This window comes from Heterocephalus glaber, unplaced genomic scaffold (genome assembly GCF_053883595.1).
Source record: "Heterocephalus glaber isolate CG9 unplaced genomic scaffold, H.glaber_assembly_v1.0 deba00001457, whole genome shotgun sequence".
In the NCBI taxonomy this organism is placed as follows: Eukaryota; Metazoa; Chordata; class Mammalia; order Rodentia; family Bathyergidae; genus Heterocephalus; species Heterocephalus glaber.
In genome coordinates, this window is record NW_028258305.1 from 43,534,976 (window position 1) to 43,559,248 (window position 24,273).

Genomic DNA, 24,273 nt, shown 5'->3' on the forward strand with positions numbered 1-24,273 from the left:
ATGTCTGCAGTCCCAGCACTTGGGAGGCTGAGTCAAGAGTATTACCAAGAGTTTGAGGCCAGTCTGGGCTACAGAGTGAGACTTTGTCTCAAGAAAAAAGAAAAAAAGAAATGTAACCTCTATGTGCCTAAAATGCAAATACCACCCTACCTCAAATGGCCGTTGTGAGGATTACAGGAAAATACAGTGGATGTGATCATGCACAGCTCTAATCTCAGCACGCTGTGAAGCTGAAGCAGGAGGGTTCAAGTTTGAGCCCAGGCTGCTGGCTGTGGTGGCACACCCTGTAATCCCAGCACTTGGAGGGCTGAGGCAGCAGGACTGCTGTAAGTTCACTGGCAGCCTGAACTATAGTGAGATCCTGCCTCCAAAAACAAACAAACAAACAAACAAACAATAACCTACCTCCTCCTCCTCAAATAAATAAATACATAAATAAAGGCTGGGTAAGGGCAAAAGCCATGGGTTCAATCCCCAGTACTGGGGGGAAAAAATCTATAAAGAGGTTCAGGGCCAGGGATTTAAGCTCAGTGGTTCCGCCACCTGCCTTGCAAGTGCAAGGTCCTGAGTTTGATCCCCAGTACCAAAAAAAAAGATCAGACTATGTGGAATGTGAAGCTATACAGTAAGAAACAGTTGTAACAGAAAATAACTATAATAGATATTTATAAGACAGTTCAGAATATTAGAGGTAGGGCTTCATTGAAGAGGTGACAATGACTTTCATGTTTTCTTTCTCTTGGGGAAAGAAAAAAATGTAAGAAAGGCATTATGAGTGCCTCTATGTTCATAAGTGTTACAGATGAAATGGACCGGTTCCTTGAAAGGCACATAAAGAGGGAGAGATAACCTGAAAGACTAACATCTGTTAATGAATCAGGATCAACAATTAATCACCTTTCAGAACAGAAGCACCAGACCTGGATATTCCATTGGTGAATTCTGCTAAGTATTTAAGGATGAAATGATACTAATTCTCCACACGCTCTTGTAGACAACAGAAGCAGAGGGAAAACTAATTGTGAGGATAGCATTACCCTATTACTAAAGCCAGGAGACATATCATAGGAAAGGAACACTGCAAGCCAGGCCTGGTGGGCATGATGGTAAATGGCTGTAATCCCAGCTACTTGGGAAGCTGAGGCAGCAGGATCTCGAATTCCCAGTCTTGGCAACTTAAAAGACCCTGTTCAAATAAAGAGGATAAAATTGCTGAGGATGAAGCTGGGCACTTCCTGATTTCAATCAATACAACAACAAAAATAAAAACAAAAAGGAGGAAAACTACAGAAAACAAGTTTCATGAACATAGATGCAAAAATCCTCAGTAAAGTATTAGCACATCAGCCAGGCCTGGCGGTGCACGCCTGTAATCTCAGCACTGGAAAACTGAGGCAGGAGAGTCCAAAGTTCAAACTCTGCCTGTGGAATTTAGCAAGAGCCCAGCTAAAATAAAAAGTGCTAGGGATGAAACCCAGCGTAAAAGCTTGAGTTCAATCTCCAGTACCCCCATGCTGAAAAATCAATGTGTAAAAGGAATTATACACCACAAGCAAGTAGAATTTATCGCAATTATGCAAGGCTGGTTCAACATCTGAAAATCAAGTAATCTATCAGTCTAACAGGCTAAAGAAGAAAAATAATACAATCCCATCAACATATGAAAGAAATGCATGTGATAATATCCAATACCCATTTATGATAAAATCTCTGGAAACTAGCCAGACATGGTGGCACACACCTGTAATCTCAGCACTGGGGAGGCTGAGGCAGGACTGCTGTGAGTTCAAGGCCAGCCTGGGCTACACAGCAAGACCCTGTCTCAAAAACCAAAACCAAAACCAAACCAAACCAAACCAAAACAAATACTAACAAAAACAAAACTCTGCAAACCGTAAGTAGGGGGAGACTTCTTCAATTTGTCAGATAATTTCCAAACAACAAACTCTACAGCTAACATCACACCTAACGGTGACAAACTAGATGCCTTTTCCCTAAGATTAAGACTAGGAATCGAGGCTGGGGATTTAGCTCAGTGGTTCCAGCGCCTGCCTCGAAAGCCCAAGGTCCTGAGTTCGATCACTGGTACCAAAAAAAGACAAAAAAAAAAAAAAGACTAGTAATCGAGTGCAGCATCACATGTCTGTAAACCAGCACTTTGGAAGGTTGAGGCAGGAGGACTGCAAATTGGAGCCCCGAGTTTCATCCCCTGCAATACCAAAAAAACAAAAACAGGGCCGGGGATTTAGCTCAGTGGTTTTGCCACCTGCTGCACAAGCGCCAGGACCCGAGTTTGATCCCCGGTACCAAAAAAACCCCACAAAACCCCCCCAAAACAGGTAAGGTCCAGAGTTTGATCCCTGGTACCAAAAACCAAACAAACAAACAAGGCAGGGGCCAGGGATTTAGCTCAGTGGTTCCGCAGCCTGCCTCAAAAGCACAAGGTCGAGTTCAATCCCCAGTACCAAAAAAAAAGGCAGGGATGATCACCATTCCTTCTCAAAAGACACTGAAGGCCCTACCTAACTAAACCGGTAAAGTAAGAAAGGGGAGTAACACCTATATATACATTGGGAAAGAAGAAATAAAATCATCTTTGCTTGCAGATGACTGTGTATGTAGAAAATTCAAAAGAAACAACAAAGTCCTGGGACTAGTAAGTAATTATAGCAAGGCCACAGGACATGAAGTTTAATATACAAAGAAAAAAAACAAAGAAAAAGAAAATATAGAAAAGCCTTTCCTATACAACAGCAACGAACAATTACAACTTTTCTCTCTCTGGTTCTGCAGTCCTGGGGACTGGGCCCCAGCTTTGGACTGAGCTATACTCCCGGCCCTTTTTATCTTTTATTTTGAGACAGGTTCCTGAGCTCCGCTGCCCAGGCTCTAACTGTGATCCTCTTGTTGCAACCTCCCAGAATGATGCTGATAGGCAGGAACCCCACACCTAGCTTCACAGACCCGCTTTCAAGGGTGACCTTGCCACAGCGTCCATGAACTTGGGTTTCAGGAGGGTCTGCTATGCTTTAGATCCAGAATGTCCTCAAAAGGCTTGTATGTTCAGAGGATGGGCTTCTGGAAGGGGACTGGACTGTGACGGCACCATACTCTCACTGTTAAACCGCTTGAGTTCAGAGCTGAATGTGCTATTAGGAGGCAGGGTCTGGTCTGAAGAGGTGGGTTTCTGGGGCACAACCTAGAAGGTTTATCCCCCTCCCCGCTACTCCCTTCTGTACTTCCTGGCTGCAATGAGATGAGCAGCAGTTCTCTACCCATGCTCTCCCACCATGCCCTTTCTCCCCTGGAGCCAGCCTATCAATTACAGTCTCTAAAAGCCATAAAGCAATACTAATCTCTCTTCTTTTAAATTGTGGGTGTTGGATATTTGTCCAGTAAGGAGAAAAGTGACTAAGACAGTTCCCATCACCCTAGTTTATAAGAGTGGCCCAAAGTAATTAAATAGTTGGTATAAACAATGTGGTTTATATTGAAATCCTTCTTTCCTTAAGAGAGGCTGGAATTTTAGCATGTGATTAACTCCCGAGGAAGTCCCTGGGCTCAGCCAGGAATGATGGTTCACGCCTATAGTCTCACCTACTTGGGAGGCTGAGGCTGGAGGATCACTGGAGCCCGTGAGTTCAAGACACAGCCAGATTCTGTCTCAAAGAACAACAAAAACCAGAAACACCGGGGAACCAACTACATCCTGGGTGACTGCCAGGCAGGGACTCTGCAAAGCGTACGTGTGGTTTCCCTAGACCACACCCCATGCACTTTGCCCCTGTTGGTCTTGGTTTGTGTAAGTCACAGCCACAAGTAAGACTACTCGCTCAGCTCTGTGACTCTAACAACTCATCCCCAAAAAGTGTGAGCCCTGAGTTTGATTCCCAGCACAAAAAACCCCCCAAAATTCTAACAACTCATCAAACTGGGGGTGGGGGTGGGGTGTGTCTCACGGACCTCTGACACAGCCTCACGATGACATAATTAGTATCAAACTGATTTTTAAAAGAAAAAAATTTATTTTTGAAAAAGCTCAAGTAAAAAATACATAAATAACATCTGTTTGGTATAGGAGTGTTTAAAAGGCATTAAAAGTACATAGCTGACAGGGATTTAGCTCAGTGGTTCTACTGCCTGCCTCACAAGTGCAAGGTCCCGAGTTCGATCCTCTGTTGGAAAAAAGAAAAGAAAAAAAAAAAATACATAGCTCTCTGCTAGCTTAAATAAAGAAATTTGCCCCAAGTTTTTAAAAACAATGAGTACAAAACAGAGTATTTCACCTCAGATAAGTGAAAAAAAAAATTCTACACTGATAAAAACCATAGACTCTATCATTAAGTGCCCAATATGTGCTAACATAGTACTATGTTAAATACTTTACATCTACTATGTAATTCTCACAAAAATCTTTGAGATAGCCACACATCCACATTCCCTTTTATACATAATATATAGAAACGCCAAGAATCTAGTAAGTTGCCCGCAGACCAGAGATGAAATACAAGGCAGAGATGGGATTCAAACCTAGGTTTATCTGACTCCAGAGCCAGCATATTTCTATTCCAATCCCAAGACAGTTCTCTAGGAGACCAGACAATGAGGACTGAGGCCTAACTGACCTTTTCTTCAAGCACAAAAGAGGAAAACAGCAAGCCATCCCTCCTTTGGCACGATGCAGGTTCCAGGGCAGTACAGCCGAGGTCTGGATGCCTACCTGGGAGCACGCTCTAGGTAACAAGCTGCCGATGAAGCTTCTTTAACCTAATGCTTACTCCCCTCTAAATGAATAAAAGCAGGCGAGCCATTTTAAATGCTCAGGGTTCTTTATCCACCAGAGGCAATAGCCCCCTGGTCCCTTCATTCTAAATTATCTCTGTGTCTGTGTCTTTAATCTCCATTTCCCTCTCTGGTTAGTCATTCTTAGCAGGTTGGTCTTCTGCAAGCACAGCACAAGAAGCTAATGAAATAAATAAACTTCTCACTTACCAGAGGCAATGTGTGGACAGAAGTAATTTTTTCATTAATTAAAAAAATTGAGTACCTTCATTACAATCAGTTATGATAAAAACACATCAAAATATATTACTACTAAGTCTTTACTGAGGTAGTTATACATAATTAAAACTTATTTCAGGCCAGAGTTTTAGCTCAGTGGTGCCGATGTCTGCCTCAAAAGCACAAGGTCCTGAGTTTGATCCCCGGTACCAAAAAACACAAAAAACAAAAACTTATTTAAAAAAAACCCTTATGTCACTATTTCTCCTAGTGACATGCAATAAAAATGAAGAAAGATAATAACAAAGGCATTCAATAATCCCAGCACTTGGGAGGCTGAGGCAGGGGCATCACTATGAGTTCAAGGCCAGCCTGGAATACATGCTGAGACCCTATCTCAAAAACAAAGACAAAGATAACAACAAAGACACTAACAAAGAAATTCAGAGTTTAAATTAACTTACCATTCTTCTTTTATACTTTCAAGATTATCTACTTCTTTCATTCTCTTGGTGTTACTGTAAAAGAAAAGCTAAAGTTCTCAATTTAGAATTTTCATTCCTATGTACATATCTATATACTTTTTTTTCATATCTATATACTTTAACATACAAATTATGTAGCCCTAACATAGCACTAAGAGGGTCTTAGGAACATGTGACCAAACTCAAAATTGTCATTTTCATCTATAAAATAAGCAATAAGAAAAGACAGCTTTGCAGAGGTTCTTTTTTAAATTTTTTTTGTTACCAGGGATCAAACTTGGGACCTTGTGCTTGCGAGGCAAGCAATAGAACCACTGAGCTAAATCCCCGGCCCTGCAGAGGTTCTTATATCTATCAAAATAGCCACACCTTCAATCCCTGAATAGAATTTTCATATTATCCCTTACCAAGGGTCATTTGAGCATTTTTCTTCTGTAACAGAAGTTTGGAACCACATAAATATTTCATACATTTATAAAACAAAAATCATTAAATACTGAGAGTAAAAATAAGACAAATGGAACTGAACTGACTAGTGATTTGAAATGATGTCAAGAAACTTGAAAATACAGTCATTTAGGGCTGGGATCCAGCTCAGTGGTAGAGTGCTTGCCTAGCATGCATGATGCCTTCAGTTCCATCCCCAGCACTGCAAGCACACATATAAAACACAGTAATTTGCGAATCTTTCTGTGATGAATCTTAGGGGGGAAAGTCTGGTAATCAAACACTATTACTGTGACAAAGAAACCGAGAAAAGCAACTGAAAGGAGGAAAGATGTATTTTATTTGGCTCATGCTTTCAGAGGTTTCAGTCCACGGTTGGTTGGCTCCCTTGCTACGGGTATTCGGCAGGCAGAGACATCAAGGCAGAAGGGCAGGCAGGAGGCAAACTGCTCACTTTACTGCAGCTGCGAAGCAGAGCAATCAGGAGCTTGAGGGGAAGGCTCTGGGAACATAGCTATAGTCCGGAAAGCTATGCTCCCATGACTTGCCCTTTCAACCTAGCTCCACTCCTGTTTCCATTACCTCCCAATAATGCCACTGGACTATGAATCTATCAGTGAATTAATTCACAGATGAAGCCAGAGCTTCAAGATCCAATCCCTTTTCAAAAGCCTACCTCTAACACAAGAACCGTTTTTTGGGGGGTGGGGGACTTTTTTTGTGACAGGGTCTTACTATGTAGCTCAGGCTGACCTTGAACTCACTACGTACCCCAAGGCTGGCCTCGAACTCCTAGGATCCTCTTGCCTCTGCCTCCCGAGTGCTGAGATTACTTACAGGCATGCATGACCATGCCTGGCTGGGAGGGCATTTTAGACCCAAGTCCTACAAATAACTTCAAGTACATTTGAGTAATCATATTAATAGCATGAATAAGTTGGGGGTGGTGGCATGCACTTGTAATCTCAGCACCTGGGAGGGTGAGACAGGAGGTTCACTGAGTTCCAGGCTAGCCTGGGCTACATAATGAGTTCAAGGCCAACCTAAGCTACATAGGGAGATGCTGTCTTAAAAAAAAACATTAGGCCAGCAATGTAGCTCAGTGGCACAGCTTCTTTGCCTGCCAAGCACGAGTCCTGGAGTCCGATTCCTGGTACCCAAAACAAAACAACTACAATACTGTTTTTCATAAATCTATGGTATAAGGATAAAGCAGTTGGTCTCAACCAGAGGTAACTGCTCCTCAGAAGACATAATGGCAATAGCTGGAGACATTTTTGTTGTCACAAGTAGAGTAGAAGAGTGCTGTTGTCCACACAAGAAATTATTCTGCCCAAATGTCAAGTGTGAGGTTGAGAAACCCTAGGATAAAGCAAAGAATGCACCATGACTATGGGTACAGATGAAAACAAAACAGCAACAAAACCATAAAGGCTGGGTGTGGCAGCGCTTGCCTGTAGTTCCAAGCTACTCAGGAGGCAGAGAGGTATGAAGATCTCCTGAGCCCTCAAGTTCAAAGTCCCGCCTGGTACTGTGAGACCCTGACACATATACATCCCCAAGCACTATACTGACATTTTATTAGCCTTTTAAAAGGCAGTAGTTTTGTTTGTTTTTTAAAGGCAGTGGTTCTGTTCTATCAGAAACTACTCTTGCTGGACTCAGTGGCCCAGGCCTATAATTCCAGCTACTTGGGGGTTAAGGGCTGGGTGGAAAACAAAGCAGAAAATTACTTTCAGTAATTTAAGAACAGCAGTTATGGGCCAGGGATTTAGCTCAGTGATTTCGCTGCTTGCTGCGCAAGCCCAAGGACCCGAGTTCGATCCCTGGTACCAAAAAAACCAAAAAAACAATGGCAGTCATTCTAAAGATTTGGGTCCTTGGTAAAAATGATGCATCTCTCTAAATTATGTGAAGCTGTGATGAGTAACCATGAATTTATATTTAAAGTGATGAGTTGAGAATATTTGTTATGTCTAAAATTTGCAAGAAGGACAGTTTAAAAAGCTTCATAAGACAGCTAGTTGATTCACGGCTTAACAGCAATGTGGGCAGAGAAAACTTCAGTGGTACATCGATAGTGCTACGTGAAGTCAAACAGGAAATACTTATGAACCGCCTGTTACACAAATTAATCAATTATTTAAACTCAGCTGAGGAAAATTTCTGTCTGTTCTATCTAATCTGGGGCTTACTAAACTGAGGAAAACACAACTAAACTGAATTCAGAAAAAAGTCAATGACTTTCTAACAAACTGAAATTAAACTTTAAACTGACACAGTAGAACATGCCTACAATCCCAGCTACTGGGAAGCTGAAGCAGGAGGATCACAAATTCAAAGCCAGGCTGGGCAACTTAGCAAGTCCTTGTCTAAAATAAAATAAAATTTTAAAATAGAGGGAAGGGTGCTCGCTTCAGCAGCACATACACTAAAACTGGAACGATACAGAGAAGATTAGCATGGGCCCTGCGCAAGGATGATACGCAAATTCGTGAAGCGTTCCATATTTTTCTATGTAAATAGGGAAGGGTGGAAGGGGTGAAGGGTGCACAGATAATGGGGAAAAAATAAGAACCAAGATACATCATGTACAGGTACAAGCACCCAATGAGAAATGTAAATGTATTGTATACCTAAAATGTACCAATAAAGAATTTAAGGAAAAAAAAAAAAAAAAAAAGAGGGAAGGCTGGGAATATAGCTCAGGGGCAAAGTATTTGGTCTGCACCCATAAATAAGGTCTTGGGTTTGATCCCCTTTACCGGGAGGAAGAAAAGCACGTTTCAAGCAAATCTAGCAGAGGGCAGATCTGCTCAGTGACACCACTAAGCTCTACCAGATCCATCTCAAAGCAATGGGAACCCGAAAATGGACACTAGAAACAGTCCGCTGCTCTCACTCCCAAGTATCTGGAGGTGGTTTTAACCCAAGACACTGAGGTGCTTTCCCACAGGCAGCCTCCTGGATGGTTTTAGCCCCTGCCATCCCGGCTTCCTGTAGGTAATTAAGCGGGGCCTGCAACCACAGCCCACTTGGCTGCAGCGCTAACTCACATTTTGCCTGTTTTCTAGGTGTTGTTCCTCATGCCCTAGTTCCGAGATGTTGAACCTTTTCAATGATATAAACAGCCCACAGTGGCATACCTGCCACAGATTCGCCACCACTGCCCGGGTTGTTACAGAATTAAGTTTGTTACTGACTAGAACTTAAGAGAGGAAAAAAATATTTATGAAATTTAGATCTGGGAATTCTGAGCCAGGAAAACTGGGTGTAGACTGGGTAGGAATAATGGCCATAAAAGGCAGTCACAATGGTAGAGGAGATGCAGCTCAGTGGTACAGGGCTTGTCTAGTATGCTCAAGACTCTGGGCTCAATGTCCAACAGCCAACCAACCAACCTCCCTCCATAAATACTGAAACCAGAAACATGAGATATGGGCTAAAACAGAAAACATTTGAAACCTATACTAAAATGTTGCACACAAGATTTTAAAGGAATTGGGCCGGGGATTTAGCTCAGTGGTTTTGCTGCTTGCTGTGCAAGCGCAAGGTCCTGAGTTCAATCCCTGGTACCAAAAAAAAAAAAAAAAAAGATTTTCAAGGAATGATGGTAGGATAGTTGCCAGGTGTGGTGGTGTATGTCTATAATACCAGCACTTGGAAGGCAAGAGGATTGCAGGTCTGAACTACAGAGCAAAAAATTATGTGTATGGATATATATATTGAAAAAAGAAATTATGTGTATGGATATATATTTTCCCATTAAAAACCATTTTAAAGCCAGACATGGTGGCACACACCCTTAATCCCAGTGGTGAAGCGGCTGAGGCATGAATATCACGAGTTTGAAGCCAGCCCGTGCTACATGGATGAATTCAAGGCCAGCTTGAATTACATGGTAATGCTACCTCAAAAAAAAAAAAAAAAGAAAAAATCAAAACCAAACAAAAAGCCCACAAACAAAAACCAAAACTGAGCTACTCGGAGATTTAGGCAAGAAAATCTCAGATTCCAGGACTGGGTCACAAAGTAAGCTCAAGGTCATCTTGGACTCAAAATGCAAACAAGCCAGGTGCAGCCACGCATGCCTGTGATCCCAGCACTCAGGAGGCCAAGGCAGGAGGGTTGGTGCAGGCAGCCTTATAAACTAAGGGCTATACAGTGAGTTCAAGGCCAGCCTGAACCACACAGTGAGACCCTGCGCCAGAAACCCTAAATAAATCAATAAATAAAACATAAAAAGTGTATTTACTGAGCACCTGATATTATACCAGGCAGGATTCTAGGTGTTTAGGATACAAACTGGGCAAAATAGACAAAAAGCCACTCAGTGTTTACACACATTACATTCAGATTGGGATGCTTGCTTTTACTTAACAGTTTTCCAACATTATTTTCGACTAATTCAAAATAATCTTCTAAAATTAACAATAATACATTGTCTATTTCAAAATAGCTAAAAGAATAGATTTTGACTATTCTCACCACAAAGAAATGATAATCATTTGGAGGTGACGGATATGCGAGTCAGTTTTGATACATGTATCTACACATCACACTGTACCCCATAAATATATACACTTTGAAAACTTTCAAGTTTTTTCTAAAGCTCTTAGTTTATATATGATCTTTACTGTTCCAAACACAACACATTCAGTTCTTAGTTCACACTGTATCCATCCTCCTACCTATTCAATTCTAAGTATCTTTCAAGTGCTAGATCAAGACCCATTTCCTGCCTCAGTGGTGGTATAGGACACACCTGTAATCCCAGCTGCTCCAGAGGCTGAGGCAGGACAAGTTCAAGGCTGTCCTGGGCAGCCTTGAGACTGACTCAAAAAATAAAAAAGGGCTGAGGATGTAGCTCAGTGGTACAGCACCCCTGGTTTAGATCCTCAATATTGAGGAAAAAAATCAATTTCCATAATAAAGATGAAGTATTAAATCTTTATTAATATTCCTTTTTTTTTCGGTACCAGGGATTGAACTCAGGACCTTGTGCTTGCCAGGCAGGCGTAGTGCCACTGAGCTACATCCCTGGCCACTACTGTTGAAGACAGGGTCTCCCTATATAGTTGAGGCTGGCCTTAAATTCACTATGTAGCCAGGTGTGGTGGCCCATGCCTGTAACCCCAGCATTCAGGAGGCTGAGGCAGGACAATTGCAGCAAGTTCAAGGCTGGCCTGGGCTACATAGTGGATCAAGGCCATAGTGAGATCTTCTCTCAAAAAACAAAACAAAACAAGAAAAGTATGAGGTCCAGGCTGGCCTCCAACTTGCAGCAATCTTCCTGCTCCAGCCTCCCAAGGGCTGGGGTTACAAAGGCATGCCACTACACATGACTGATTATTGCTTCTTTTACCTCTTTCTACTAGCACCAAGATCCTTAAGGACATGTACCATGACTTACACATTTCCTGTTTCTTCTACAGTGTGTATCAAATGCAAAAAGTAGTTATCCTTAAAGAATTGCACTGTTTCTCTTTAATAGGAATTGCACTGTTTCTCTTTAATAGAAAATTGCTAATAATTTTTCATCATTTTATACTTATAAGCTGATAAACTGCTTTTATGTTTTATGAAAATAAAACAGAATGAAGATAGAACAGACCTTGAATTCAAATTGCTGTGTCCTGGAACATCAGTCATCCGCTTCTGAGCTGGGTGACTCTGCACATGTTATTTAACTTCTCTGAGTCCCACAGCATGGAGATAATCATCCTCCTCATCAGGTTGCTTTGAGGACTAAAGGGAATACTGAGCACACAATCATATTATGCTCTTTTCTCCTCCCTCCACCATATGTCTGTTGTAGTGATCAGTAAGAAACATCTTCAGGCTGGGTGCCTGAAATCTCAGAACTCGGGAAGCAGAGGCAGGAGGATTGCTACCAGTTTGAGGCCAGCCTGGGGTACAACAGTGAGTTCAAGGCCAACCTGAACTATATAGTGAGACCCTGTCTCAAAAAAACAAAGCAAGAGAAAATCAACTTCAGTAAAACTTGGTGTGTGATACTGGGAATTGAAGCCAGGGCCTTTGCACTGAGCTACAATGTCAACCCTTTTTTATTTTGAGAGAGGGTCTGACTGAGTTCAAACTTGCAATCCTCCTGGCTCAGCCTCCCAGAATGCTGAGATTACAGGCATGTGCCATCACGCCCAGCTACATCTTCAGAAAATCATAATTTTAGGGGTTCAGTGGTAGAGTTCTTGCCAGGCATGTGCAAGGCCCTGGGTTAGATCCCCAGCACCATCAAAAAAGTCCTAATTTTTACATGGCTATGAAATTTTGGACTTTACTTATTAAACTTTTTTTTTTGGTACTGGGGATCGAACTCGGGTCCTTGCGCTTGTGCAGCAGGTGGCGAAACCACTGAGCTAAATCCCCGGCCCTACTTATTAAACTTTTAACAACATGGATACACTTAGTGAAGCTCCCACCACTGTGTGCAAATCACTGGTGTAGAGCTAATGATATACAAGCGTCAGTATGGCAGGCTCTACTACAGTTCACAGACTAACTAGGAAGAATATATTGAATTACTGATCACAAATATGGCATCGAATTATGAAATAAAATTAATTGTAACATGGAGACATAGTTACCATTATTTTCTGTATGTCCTATCATAAAAGCAATGTACAAATTGTAAGAATTTACGTATAGCAAGCCAATGAGCTTCCACAAATGTATCAGTCAGATGACATGAATGAACCTAAGTCATATACTGTACTGCAGCACATAAAAGAAGCCATCCAACAAATATCTGTTCTGAAAAACAAATTTCTTTCATTTTTTTTCTTCCATCTCACATTTGTATTATATATATGTTTATCAATTACCTTATCAAGTATTATCCCACTTACTCCCAACTGTGGTGATAAAAACCAGTCAGAAAACAGAATAGTCTAAACTTTAAACTGGGTGAGGTGGCACACACTTGTAATCCTAGCACTCAGGAGGCTGAGGCAGGAGGATCACAGCGAGCTGGAGGTCAGCCTAGGCTACATAGTGAGTTCAAGGCCAGTCTGAACTACATAGTGAGAACCTGGCTTGAAACAAACAAAGGGCCGGGGATTTAGCTCAGTGATTCCACCACCCGCCTCGCAAGCACAAGGTCCCAAGTTTGATCCCTGGTACCAAAAAACCCCCCAAAAACCAAAAAAAACAGAAACAAGGTCTTTAGGGACTGGGGATTTAGCTCAGTGGTTTCGCCACCTGCTGCACAAGCCCAAGGACCCGAGTTCGATCCCTGGTACCAAAAAAACCAAAAAAACCAAAAACAAACAAAAACCCCCAAAAGAATAGACTGAGGTTGTGGAACATATCCAATAAAAGGAAAGTTCATTCAAATAAATTTAGACTACTTGGGAGATAGTCTTTTTAACATACACAGATTTTTTTTTTTTGGACAGGGTCTCCCTATGTACCCCAGGCTGGCCTCCAACTCTTGGAGATCCTTGTGCCTCAGCCTCCCAACTGCTGGGAATACAGGCTTGGGTCACCATACCCCACTCCAGAATTTGATTTTAAAAATTACGCCGGCTGTGGGGCATTCCTGTAATCACAGCACTTGGGAGGATGAGTCAGGAGAATTGCCACAAGTTCAAGCCCAGCCTGTCTCAACATCCTCCCCGACACAGACTGCATAGCAGGGTATGGCAGCTCCTGTGGGAGGCTGAGGTGTGAGCTGCAGGCCAGGCTGGGGGAGGAGGCTGGTTCCAAATCCATCCTTAGCATTGCTTAAAAGGCCCACATCATTGTCAGGCCCTGACCTGCTTTATCATGGATGCCTTTTGTTATGACCCTTAAAGTTCCTGAACTGGCCATCTTCCCAGCCCCTGGGAAATCTATTTCCTTTGCCTGGAGTCTTCTCTCCCTCAGAAGCCAAACTTCACCTGACTCTCACCTACCCATGGAAACTTCAGCTCAAAGATTACCGTCCCAGGAAAACCTTCCCTGATTTCCCCAGCCGGCGATAGGCTCCTCTATTACACGCTCTCAGACTCTTTCTTAGCTTCTATCTCAGCTTACTTAGCTTACTGCCATTTCTTTATTTAATACCTGGTTTGGCCAATGACACTGTAGTCTAAAGGCACAGTCTATAAATGTCACCGTATTACCCTTAACAATCAGTACATAACACTAAAGCTTTGAGTAACAGTAAATAATTCAGGTATTAAGTAATCAATGTTGTTATTAAGGCAAATACGCTCGTAGTCGGGACCACCGGGTTTGGGGCAGATCATAGAACCCCAGCCCTCAGGAGGCTGAAGTAGGGGGACCAGCAGCTGGAGGCCAAGCTGGACCACACAGCCAGCCTCAGAACCCGAAGACCTCTCAGGAGAGCGCCCAGCTAGCTAGGTGCACAGTGCGCGCTAGGAGCTGTCACCACTGCACTCCGCCTAGCGCTACTGCACCGTGTGGCTCTTCCTTCCCTCCTCCTGCACACAAATCCGTACGCAGTCCTGGATGCCCCCGGTGCCGAGTACTAAGCGAGCAAGGTCCAAAAATGGTGGCGTTGACATAAACACTACTTCCACAGGACAGGGCGTCACCGCGTAGAGCGCTCTCCTCCAGGAGCTACGCCTTCAACACCCCGCCGCTGCTTCCCGCGACAGGGCCAGGGCGGACGCAGTCCCCCTCCACTGTGCACATCTCAAGTCCCGCACCGAGGAGCCCCGCGGCCCCCAAGGGCCAGAGGGGGTTCCCGCGCGCCTTAGCGGCTGCGAGCGCCTGGCGGCCGCGCGAGGCTCCCGCGTCCCGAGGGCAGCGCGGCCCGGAGGCGTGAGCCCCGGACTCGACCACCCAGGCCTCCCCTCCGCCCCGCCCCGCCCCGCCCAGGAAACTCACCCTGGGGCGCGGCCGCGCGGCCTGGCCCTCCAGTCCCTCGGGGCCCGTGGGCACCGTCGCCACCACCCGGCGGGAATCGCTCCGGACGGCGCGCCACCCCCAAACCCGTTCAGGCTACGCGGTCGCGCGCTGGAGTCACGCGCGCCTCCCGCGGCCTCCGCAGGGCGCGGGCGCTGGGGACGGGGGGCAGGCCGGGCGCGGGGTGGGGCGGGGCCGGGCGCGGGGCGGGGCCAGGCGGGAGGCTGGGGCGGGGCCGGGCGGCCGGGAGCCTCAGGCCTCGAGTTGCGCGCTCATGGCGGCCGGGCCTCCTCACGCAGGCGCACCTGCTAGTAACCGCCGCCGAGGGCGCGGGAAACGCAGGGAGCTTAGTGTGGGCTCGCCCGAGAACTCGGGAGTCCACGTCCTTACCTCTGCGCGTCTGCAGCCTCCGACGGTTCCCGTGGAGAGACTTCCCCGCTTCGTGGTGGGCCCGTCGAACTTGACGTCGACGCTGTCGTCCGGAGAATGACGGTTAAACAATTACCCCACCCCTCTGTGCTCCTGAAAGGGTTTATCCAAGGCCCACCCTTCCCCGTAGGATTTAGGGGCCACCCCGTACCCCCGGCTTATCCATGACAAGGTCAGATGTAGACCCTAGAAATTCCTTTTAAAAACTGGTTTTTTTGGTACCGGGGATCGAACTCGGGACCTTACGCTTGCGAGGCAGGTGACGGAACCACTGAGCTAAATCCCCAGCCCTGCTTTTAAAAATTTTTTTTAGTTTGGTGGTGGGGATCGAACCCCCGACTTCGCAGTGAGCTCTCTCCCTCTCTTTGAAGTCGGCACTACGTTGTCCGAGATGGGCTGGAACTTGTCGCCGCAGCCTTCCAGCCTCAGCCTCCTGGAGTGCTGGGATTGCTGACCTGCCTCGCCACGCCCCGCCCCACCTCCCATTCTTTGCCTCCTAAGTGATTGATCGCTCTCGCTGTAGTCAGAGTAACAGCGGCCCGTCTTGACCTAACTTCGCTTCAGCGACTCTCCCCTCATTCCTTTAAACCCGGACCCACGCTCAGCCCAGGTAGGAAGCAATTTTTTCTTCCACCCCTCTCAGACGCTGACCGACCAGTTCTTCCTCCTGCCTCAGGTCTTTACCTTGTTTACCTCCGTTAAAGGGGAGCCCTTTTCTGTCTAACCGGTGAGTCAGTTGTGTAGATCTCATAGTCAGGGCGGTCTCCCCTGGGGCACTAGTGCCTCCTTCCCACTGCCCACTAGTTTCTTTCTTTTTGGAATAATCTTTTCTGCTTCACTCTTTACCTAAATCTAGATTTCTCCCTGGAAATTGAACCCAGGACCTTATGTGTGCTAGGCAAGCTCTTTACCATTGAGCTACATCCTCATCCCCCTAAGGTTTTTTTTATTTGACAGTTAAATATTCACCTTGTTGCAGTAGCAGGACTTCCTTACAATAGTACAAACAATCTCAAAATTTTGACTTGCCTAAATTAGGATTTGTTTTTTCACTTGACAGTGCCAGGACTCAGTTTGAGATAGGGACTTCCACAGACTCCTGCCATTGCTTCCTGGTAAGGGCAGTTTTGAACAAATTTTGAACAAATTTCCTGTTTTCAGCTATTTGAAGATCCCATGATGAATTCAGCTCTCTAAATAGCACTCCTAGCTAAAGCGTGGTGATGCACACCTGTAATCCCAGCACTTGGGAGGCTGAGGCAGGAGGATCACTGTGAGTTTGAGGGCAGCCTGAACTACATAGTGAGACCCTGTCTCAAAAAAAAAATCATTGACCATAGATGTATTCTGATTTGATTCTATTGATTGTTCATCTGTCCTTTTGCCAGTATCATACAGTATTGTTATCAAATGGGGGTCTTGTCCAGGGTCTTGGTGTCCTGAACAAAGAGTTGAGCAGGATGCCCAAAAGCATCAGCAAGATCAAAGATTTATTTGAAATTGAAAGTATGGGCTGAGGGGGCTTGGTGTCCAGGGCTTAGAGCATTAGAGTTTGAGGTGGGATTGAGGGGCTGATCTGAGGTTCAACTCTTGCCGGGGCAGTGGAGATTTTGACCTTTTATGGCCTTTGGAGGAACTGTTATGGCATCAAAGGCCAAGGGAGTTTAATCTGAAGTCTGACCTGGTACTTAGGGCTGGAGTTGGAGGAGGCTTGCTGAAGCCCTCTGGGCGTGTGCCCTGAGGCGTGCTGTGGATAAGCTGGGTTACCTGGTTGCTTTCTGCCATTGTATTTACACCTGCATACCCTGGTCCTGGGCCATGATTAACTCAGAAGGTGGATCTAGCCCAGAAAGCAGGCTCCAAGGTGGAGCCTCCCTTCTTTCTTCCCATTTTCTTAGCTACCTCCTGCTCAGTGTGGTACTCTTTTGATTACTGTAGCTTTGTTGTAGGTTTTGAAATCAGGAAGTGTAACACTTCCAACGTTGCTCTTTTTAAGCTTGTTTGGTTATTCAGGATCCCTTGTAATTCTATATGAATTTTTTTTTTTTTAATTTTGTGAGACAAGGTTTTGCTATGTAGCTCAGATTGGCCTTGGACTCACTATGTAGCCCCAGGCTGGCCTTAAATTCATAGCAATCCTCCTGCCTCAGGCTCCCGAGTATGGGGGATTATAGGTGTGTGCCACCACACCTGGTTTAGGAATTTTAAATCAGGTTTTCTTTTCTGTAAAACAAAAAACTATTGGAGTTTTGACAGGGATTGCATTGAATAGGTAGATCAGTTTGAATAATGGCATTTTTTTTTTTTTTTTGGTACTCGGGATTGAACGCGGGACCTTGCACTTACAAGGCATCTTAATAATATTAATGTTTTCCAATCTGTGACCATGAGTGTCTTTGCATTTACTTAGGTCTTTAAATTTTTCAGCAGTGTTTGGTAATTTTCAGTGTATAAATCTACCTCTTTGGTTAATTTACTCTGAAATATTTCGTTATTTTTTTATGCCATTGTAAAAACCTTTCTTTTTTTTTTTGTTTTTGGTACCTGGGATTTAACAGGACCTTGCACTTGCGAGGCGTGTGAGGCAGGCAGGGTGCCACTGAGCTAAATCCCCAGCCCTGGAAATGTTAGTTAGAAATACCACTGATTTTTACCTGCTGGTATTATATCAGTGATTCTGCTCAATTCATTATTAGCTCTAGTAGTTTTAAAAATACATTCTGGAGGATTTTTACATATAAGATCATGTCGTCTGTGAATATAGTTTTACTTCTGTCACTGGACAGGGTCCAAAGAGGTCCCCAATTCGGAAATGGAGAGCCTTGACTCACCCCACCTATGGGACTGGTTGCAGGTTTCCATCACATTAAAGGGATTTTCAGGACACATCATAAGAGGTATAAAAGGATTTACTAGGCAGAATTTAAGAGTGCAGGCCCTTTAAAATGGAGAGAGGTGCATTATAGTCTGGAGTGGACATGTGTTGTTTTTTAATAGCAAGACTTTTATTGGTACATTTTAGACATACGTAATGATAACACTCATCATAGGGAATTTGCAGCTGTGCATGATATATCTTGCTGCTGCTTCTTTTTGTTTTTTTTGAGACAGGGTCTTACTGTGTAGCCCAGGCTGGCCTTGAACTCCAGGCAATCCTTCTGCCTCAGCCTCTGGGGTGCTGGGATTACAGGCATGTGCCACCATGCCCAGCTAAAAGTACAATTTTTAATTATGATTTTCCTTATTTTTCTTTCTGCCTATATTTCTTCTATCCTTCCTTAGCCTGACCAAGTATATTCAGGGAATAATCTATTTTAAATCCTCCAGTCTTATTCAATAAGAAAAACAAATTGACATCTTGGATTTAGATCTAGGTTTACTTATGTAGTGTCATGTGGAACGGATAAAGCTGGTGGCTCAATTGATTGAACAGTCTGCTCTTTTCTCACAGATTGGTAATGCCAATTTATACATCAAATCCCCATCAATGCTGAGATCGTTTCTAGGCCTGGTTTTCTGTTCTGCTGATTTATGTGTAATGTACAAAATTTAAAGAGAAATCCTTCCGTGTCAAATGCGGTGGTGCATGTCTGTAATATCAGGAGGCTGAGATAGATACGGAACGTTCAAGGCTAACCTGAGTGCTGTTCAGTGAGAACCTGTCTCAAAAAGTGGGGGGAGTAGAGTGCTGGGGACATCATGAGTGCTTTCTTGGTTCAGTCCCCAGTAGTACAAAAAAACGTGACCAATAGCTGTAATCCCAGCTCTCTGGAGGCTGAAGGAGGAGAGTCACCAGACACGCGATAAGGAACCTACACCTCCCTCCTGCACAAGGAGTTGCAGGTTCACTGACTCTCATCACTGAAAATGAATTTTCAAGTTTGGTCTGTAAGAGGTTTGGGAAGGATTTATTGTGTAGAGATGTGAAAGTATACACTCAAAGTGATAGAGTGTCGTCCCTGGAGAGAGGCACATTATTTTGTGGACCTGGGGACATTTATGCTTCACTTGAGGAGGTGGAAACCCCAGGAAAAGGTTGCCCCCCCCCCAGTGGGTACTGACCCATTTTACAGGGATGAACCCAGGTTTCTTTTCTTTTGTTTTTCCCAGATGGATAATTTAAGCATTTTGAATTCTCTCAACCTGTGTCTTTTGTTTTGTTTTGTTTTGGTACCGGGGATCGATTTCGGGTCCTTGCGCTTGCGCGGCAGGCGGCGAAACCACTGAGCTAAATCCCCGGCCTCTCAACCTGTGTCTTTATCTGTGTTCTTTACTTTTTTTTTGTACTGGGGATCCAACTCTGGACCTTGCGCTTGCGAGGCAGGTGTGGCGCCACTGAGCTACATCCCCGGCCCACTTTTTAAAATTTTATTTTATTTTGTTTTTACCTTTTTAAAAAGAACTAAGCAAGTTTATGGACTTTCAGTATTCTTGAGAAATTTTGGGTATATGGTTCTAGAGGGAGAGGAGCTTAAATCAGCCAAGAGGAGGCGGGAGATTAGGACATGGGGAAGACTTGCTGGGAAAGTGGGTGTGTCTTGTGAAGTAGAAAATCCCAGGGGGCTTGACAGGCTGCCTGTCCACTACACAGACCCAGGACACACCACGGAGCAGTCCCCAAAGCCTGCACGTGGATTTCTTGGGAGAACTTGAGCAGGTTTTCAATAGAATGACCTAGGCCTGAGGAGCGGGGAATACGAAAAGGACAGTTGCCATTGAATTCTGTGCTCCTGTAGGGTGGACTTCTTTTCCTACTTTTATTTGGCCCAAATTTGCTCTGCAGGGCCTGTTTCTTTTCCTGTCTTTACTAAATGTAAGACCATGTTACCTTTTGTGCTTGTCTTGAACACTTCTTTGCTCAGAGCAGAAAGAATCTAGAAATCACCTCTAGAAGGAAGGTCTAGGACTCCAAAACCTGGTAACAAAGGGAACGCCAATATAGACACCCCTAGATGACACTTTGGCTGAGCCCTGGACATTGTTGTCTTTCTAAAAGTACATTTTGTCTTGTTTTTTAGAGATGGTCTTCCTGTGTAGTTCAGGCTGGCCTTGAACTCACTACATAGCTCACACTGGCCTCAAGATTTTCTCTTCTTAGCTTCCCAAGTGATAGGATTACAGGCGAGCACCACTATACCTGGCTCTCTCTACTTATTTCTCTTTCTTTTACCTCATCCTCACCTGAGTCTTTGATGCCCTACTCCTAAGGTTTGTAGAAAGTCTGAGTGTCCACCTTCTTATAACTGCTGTAGGCTGAGGAGGGGTGTTGGTCTTGCCCAGTGAGGGATCAAAAGGACTGATCTAAAGGAGTCAAAGGAAGATGGTTTCCTTGTTTGGTTATTGATAGTCTGGAAAAGAGAACAGGACATTAGCAAGTCACTGATCCTTGAGCTTCATTTTATAAACATGTTAAACAAGCAGGGGCCAGAAATTAAAAGTAGATTATTCATGAATAGTGGCTCTGAAAAGTTGCAGATTTCCCCATGTGGTCCACACCTGTAATCTCAGCACTCTGGGAAACTGAGGCAGGAGGATCTCTGAGTTGTAGGCCAGACTGTGCTACATAGTCAGTTAAAATATATAGGGAGACCTCTCAAAAAACAAAAACAAAAGTAAGACCTTTTAAGTGACCCTCCTTTTAGCACAATGCAGATTGGTTGACTCTCGTCCTCTGGGATCTAAAAAGCTCTGTGCTCAGGAGCTTGGGTGACTCACCAGAGTCGTAGGATCCTTTCACAGGGATCCCAGCATGCCCTGGGTGTTGGCTGACCTTGGAGGGCAAGGGCCAAAATGTTAGCTGTCCTCTTAGTCCAGTTGTCTTCTTTAGCTTTGGTCTCCAAGCCTCAGTTGTTGAACACCCAGAAGGTCAGTTACACCAGCATTGAAGTGGGAGCAGTAGCTTTTAACCTTAACTATTATAATCATATCTGGATATCAGGCACTTTGAAATATAAAGGATGGGGCTGGGGATTTAGCTCAGTGGCACTGTGCCTGCCTCAAAGATGCAAGGTTCTGAGTTCGATCCCTGGTTCACACCTGTTGGGGGGCGGGGAGAAAGAAATATACTACTACTTTTAAAAAATTATTTATTTATTTATTTGGGGGGGTAATGGGGATCGAACTCAGGACCTTGCCCTTGCTAGGCAGGCACGGCACCACTGAGCTAAATCCTGGCCCCTTTTATTTTTTTTGAGACAGGGACTTGCTATGTGGCTCAGGCTGGCCTTGAACTCATATGTAGCCCAGGCTGGACTCAAACTCTTGGCAATCCTCCTGCACCAGCCTCCCAGGGTTGGGAGCACAGGTGTGTGCCACCACTCCCAGTGAGCCCCTTTTATTAATCATGGTCACCGTTAGTATTAGGGGTCTGTCCCCTGTTCGGTCTGTCTTGTGGGTGATGGCCTACCATCTTTTGGTTGTTTTGTTTTTTGTTTTTACTTTTGGTTTCTTTTTTTTTGGTACCAGGGATCAAACTCTCGGGTCCTTGCGCTTTCGAGGCAGGTGAGGTGACAGAACCACTGGGCTAAATCCCCGACCCAACTTTTGGTTTCTTGAACTTGCAGTGATCCTCTTACCTCAGCCCCCAAGCGCTGGGATTACGGGTGTGTAGTCAGAGTTCACTGTGTAGTTCAGGCTGGGCTTAAACTAGCTATGTAGCCCAGGCTGTGTCCTACCATCTTAACATATTGTTTGGGTTGTCTTTTAGAAATATTTTAAGGTAAAATTTAGATTCCTCTAACGGGTTCATATGGCATATCAGCACTGGTGAAAATTAAAGGATATCTTTTTGTTGGGGGGGGGGTTTGTTTGTTTTCAGACAGTGTCTCCATATGTAGTCAGCCCAGGCTGGCCTTGAACTAACTTGGGGCCATCCTCCTGCGTGCTGGGATTATAGGTTTGTGCCACCACACTTGGTCCAATTGCATTTTATAGTTTTAGTTCTGATGCTTAGTTGTTAAATCCATTTAGAGTTATTTTCATATATGATGTCAGATAAGCTCCCAAATTCATTTCCCCCATTCTCCGCCTTGTAATTTTATTTTGAGTCACATTCTCACTAAATTGCCCTTGGTGGTCTTAAACTTGGGGTCCTCCTGCCTCAGCGTTTGTGTCAGAGACCAGAGGAGAATTGAGGCCTAATCAGTCTCCTCTGTGAGCACAAAGGAGAAAGGCTGCACTCAGTCGTGATGGCATATTGCAAGTTCTAAGGAAAAGTGAAGACAGCTGAAGTTGTTTCCCTGAGTGTGTATTAATGGCTATCGGAAACCAGATGAATCTTATGTTGCTCTCATTGCTTGTACCCAGTGTTTGGGTGAATAAAGGCAAAATGAGCCAGGTTTGGGGGGCTCCTCTGCCTAATAGAAACAGGAGCCCCCTGGCTGCCCTCGATAAACTGACTCCCTGACCTTTGTCATTCATCGGGTTCACCCCTGGGTCAGGGGGCGGGTCTAGGTCCTGGAACTAGGCTGGCTGGGTGGGTTGGCTACAGGTTTTCATGGTTTTAAGCTACCTTTGATGGTTTGTGGACACTGAAATCTTTTCATATGCTTATTTCCATCTGTATATCTGGTTAGGTGAAGTACAGAATCTTCAGTTTGAGATATTTTAAAATATTTTTATGAAATATGTAAATATTTTATCTGACTCTTGCTTTTTTTCCTCCTCAGTACTTGAGATTGAATGGAGAGCCCTATATTCCCCACTCTTTCTGGTTTTTTTTTGGGGGGGTAGTTTTTTGAGACAGGATCTCACAGTAGTCCAGGCTAGCCTAGAACTAGCTCTCTTGCTCCTCCTGCCTCAGACTCCTGAGTGCTGGGATTACAGGTGTGTGCTAACACTCCCAGTTTCCCCCTCCTTAAATGTTTTTCTTTTCTTTTTTTTTTTTTTTGATAGTTCAAGCTGGTCTTGAACTCACTGTGTATACTAGACTGGCCTTGAACTCAGTGATCCTCCTGCCTCCGTCTTCCAAGTGCTGGGATTACAGGCGAGCACCACCATGCCTGGCAGCTTTAAATTTCTTTTGAGACAGTGCATTGCTAAATTGCCCTGACTGGGCTCCAGTTTATGATCCTCCTACCTCAGCCTTCCACAGTGCAGGGATACAAGTGAGTGCCACCAAGCTTAGCTTCTTTTGTATCTCTTTAAATATTTAGAGAAAACGGAAGGTAGAGTTCCCTGGGAAGAGCAAATGCATTTAAAATAAAAGTTATCTTTAGCTCTTTATTTGTCTGGGTTTCTGGTGTGGCTTAGTTTTTTTTTTTTAGAAATATTTGTTTTCTTTCTTTGTTTTTTAGGTACTGGGGATCGAACTCTGGTCCTTGTGCTTGCACAGCAGGCGGCAAAACTGCTGAGCTAAATCCCCAGCCCTGGTGTGGCTTAGTTTTTGAGTATTCTTTAGTTTCTACCTCTTGTACTTTTTTTTTCTTTTCCTTTTTGGTGTTGGAGATAGAATTCAGGGCCTATGGCAGTGATGACGAACCTTTTAGAGTTTTTTCTTTTTTTTTCCCCAGGTACTGGGGGATTGAATTTAGGACCCTGTGCTTGCTTGGCAGGTGTGGCACCATGTAGCTAAATCGCCAGCCCTGGAGTTTTCAGTGACACAAAGCCTGCTGCTGTGAGTGCCATAGGTTCACCACCACTGGCCTAGTGAATGCTAGGTAAGTGTTCTGCCATTGGGCTATCCGCCATCCTACCCTTTAGTTTGTGTTTTGAGAGTTTCACTGGTGGCCCAGGCAGGCGATCCTCCTGCCTCCGGAGTGCTGTGGGATTACAGGCCTGTGCCCCGTGCCCCTGTGCCCCTGGGCCCAGCTCCCCATCCTCTCTTCAGAAGTTCAGAATGAGTTTAAAAACTATTTTGTCAACTTTTTATTTTCTCTAGCATATACTTATGAAAACTTGACAACTTTTCCAAACTCTTTGAAACCTGTCTTTCTTTTTCTTTTTTTTTTTTGGTACCGGGGATTGAACGAGGGTCCTTGTGCCTGCTGGCAGCGAAACCACTGAGCTAAATCCCTGGCTCACCTTTCTTCTATCAGTG

General features: G+C 44.4%; 2 protein-coding genes and 1 non-coding gene across 18 annotated transcripts in view; 2 read left to right on the plus strand and 1 right to left on the minus strand.

The window, feature by feature from the left end:
• Positions 1-15,366, minus strand: part of Ubxn2a (UBX domain protein 2A) — a 29,236-nt gene extending 13,870 nt beyond the window's left edge. Inside the window, exons 1-3 of one of the 8 annotated variants that reach the window (XM_087216641.1) lie at positions 14,790-14,979; positions 11,548-11,693; positions 5,466-5,519 (exon numbers count right to left, since the gene is read on the minus strand). In XM_087216641.1, coding sequence (XP_087072767.1) covers positions 5,466-5,519; positions 11,548-11,585 — 92 coding nt within the window. In that variant the 5' untranslated portion in view covers positions 11,586-11,693; positions 14,790-14,979. Of the gene's footprint in view, positions 1-5,465; positions 5,534-11,547; positions 12,264-14,789; positions 15,004-15,197 lie in introns of those variants that run through there. The other 7 variants (XM_087216636.1, XM_087216635.1, XM_087216634.1 and 4 more) reach the window with 7 other exon arrangements.
• Positions 8,341-8,447, plus strand: LOC147827073 (U6 spliceosomal RNA). The gene has a single exon (XR_015453305.1). It is a non-coding gene; the product is annotated as a U6 spliceosomal RNA (small nuclear RNA).
• The window catches only part of Atad2b (ATPase family AAA domain containing 2B), a 168,161-nt gene continuing 159,023 nt past the window's right edge, over positions 15,136-24,273 (plus strand). For 2 of the 9 annotated variants that reach the window (XM_087216623.1, XM_087216630.1), the window contains exons 1-2: positions 15,533-15,846; positions 23,789-23,893. Coding sequence is in view for 1 of the 9 variants with exons in the window: in XM_087216621.1 (XP_087072747.1) it covers positions 15,294-15,299 (6 nt within the window). In the remaining 8 variants the exon portion in view is untranslated. Of the gene's footprint in view, positions 15,300-15,532; positions 15,847-16,296; positions 16,352-22,985; positions 23,342-23,746; positions 23,894-24,273 lie in introns of those variants that run through there. The other 7 variants (XM_087216624.1, XM_087216627.1, XM_087216625.1 and 4 more) reach the window with 7 other exon arrangements.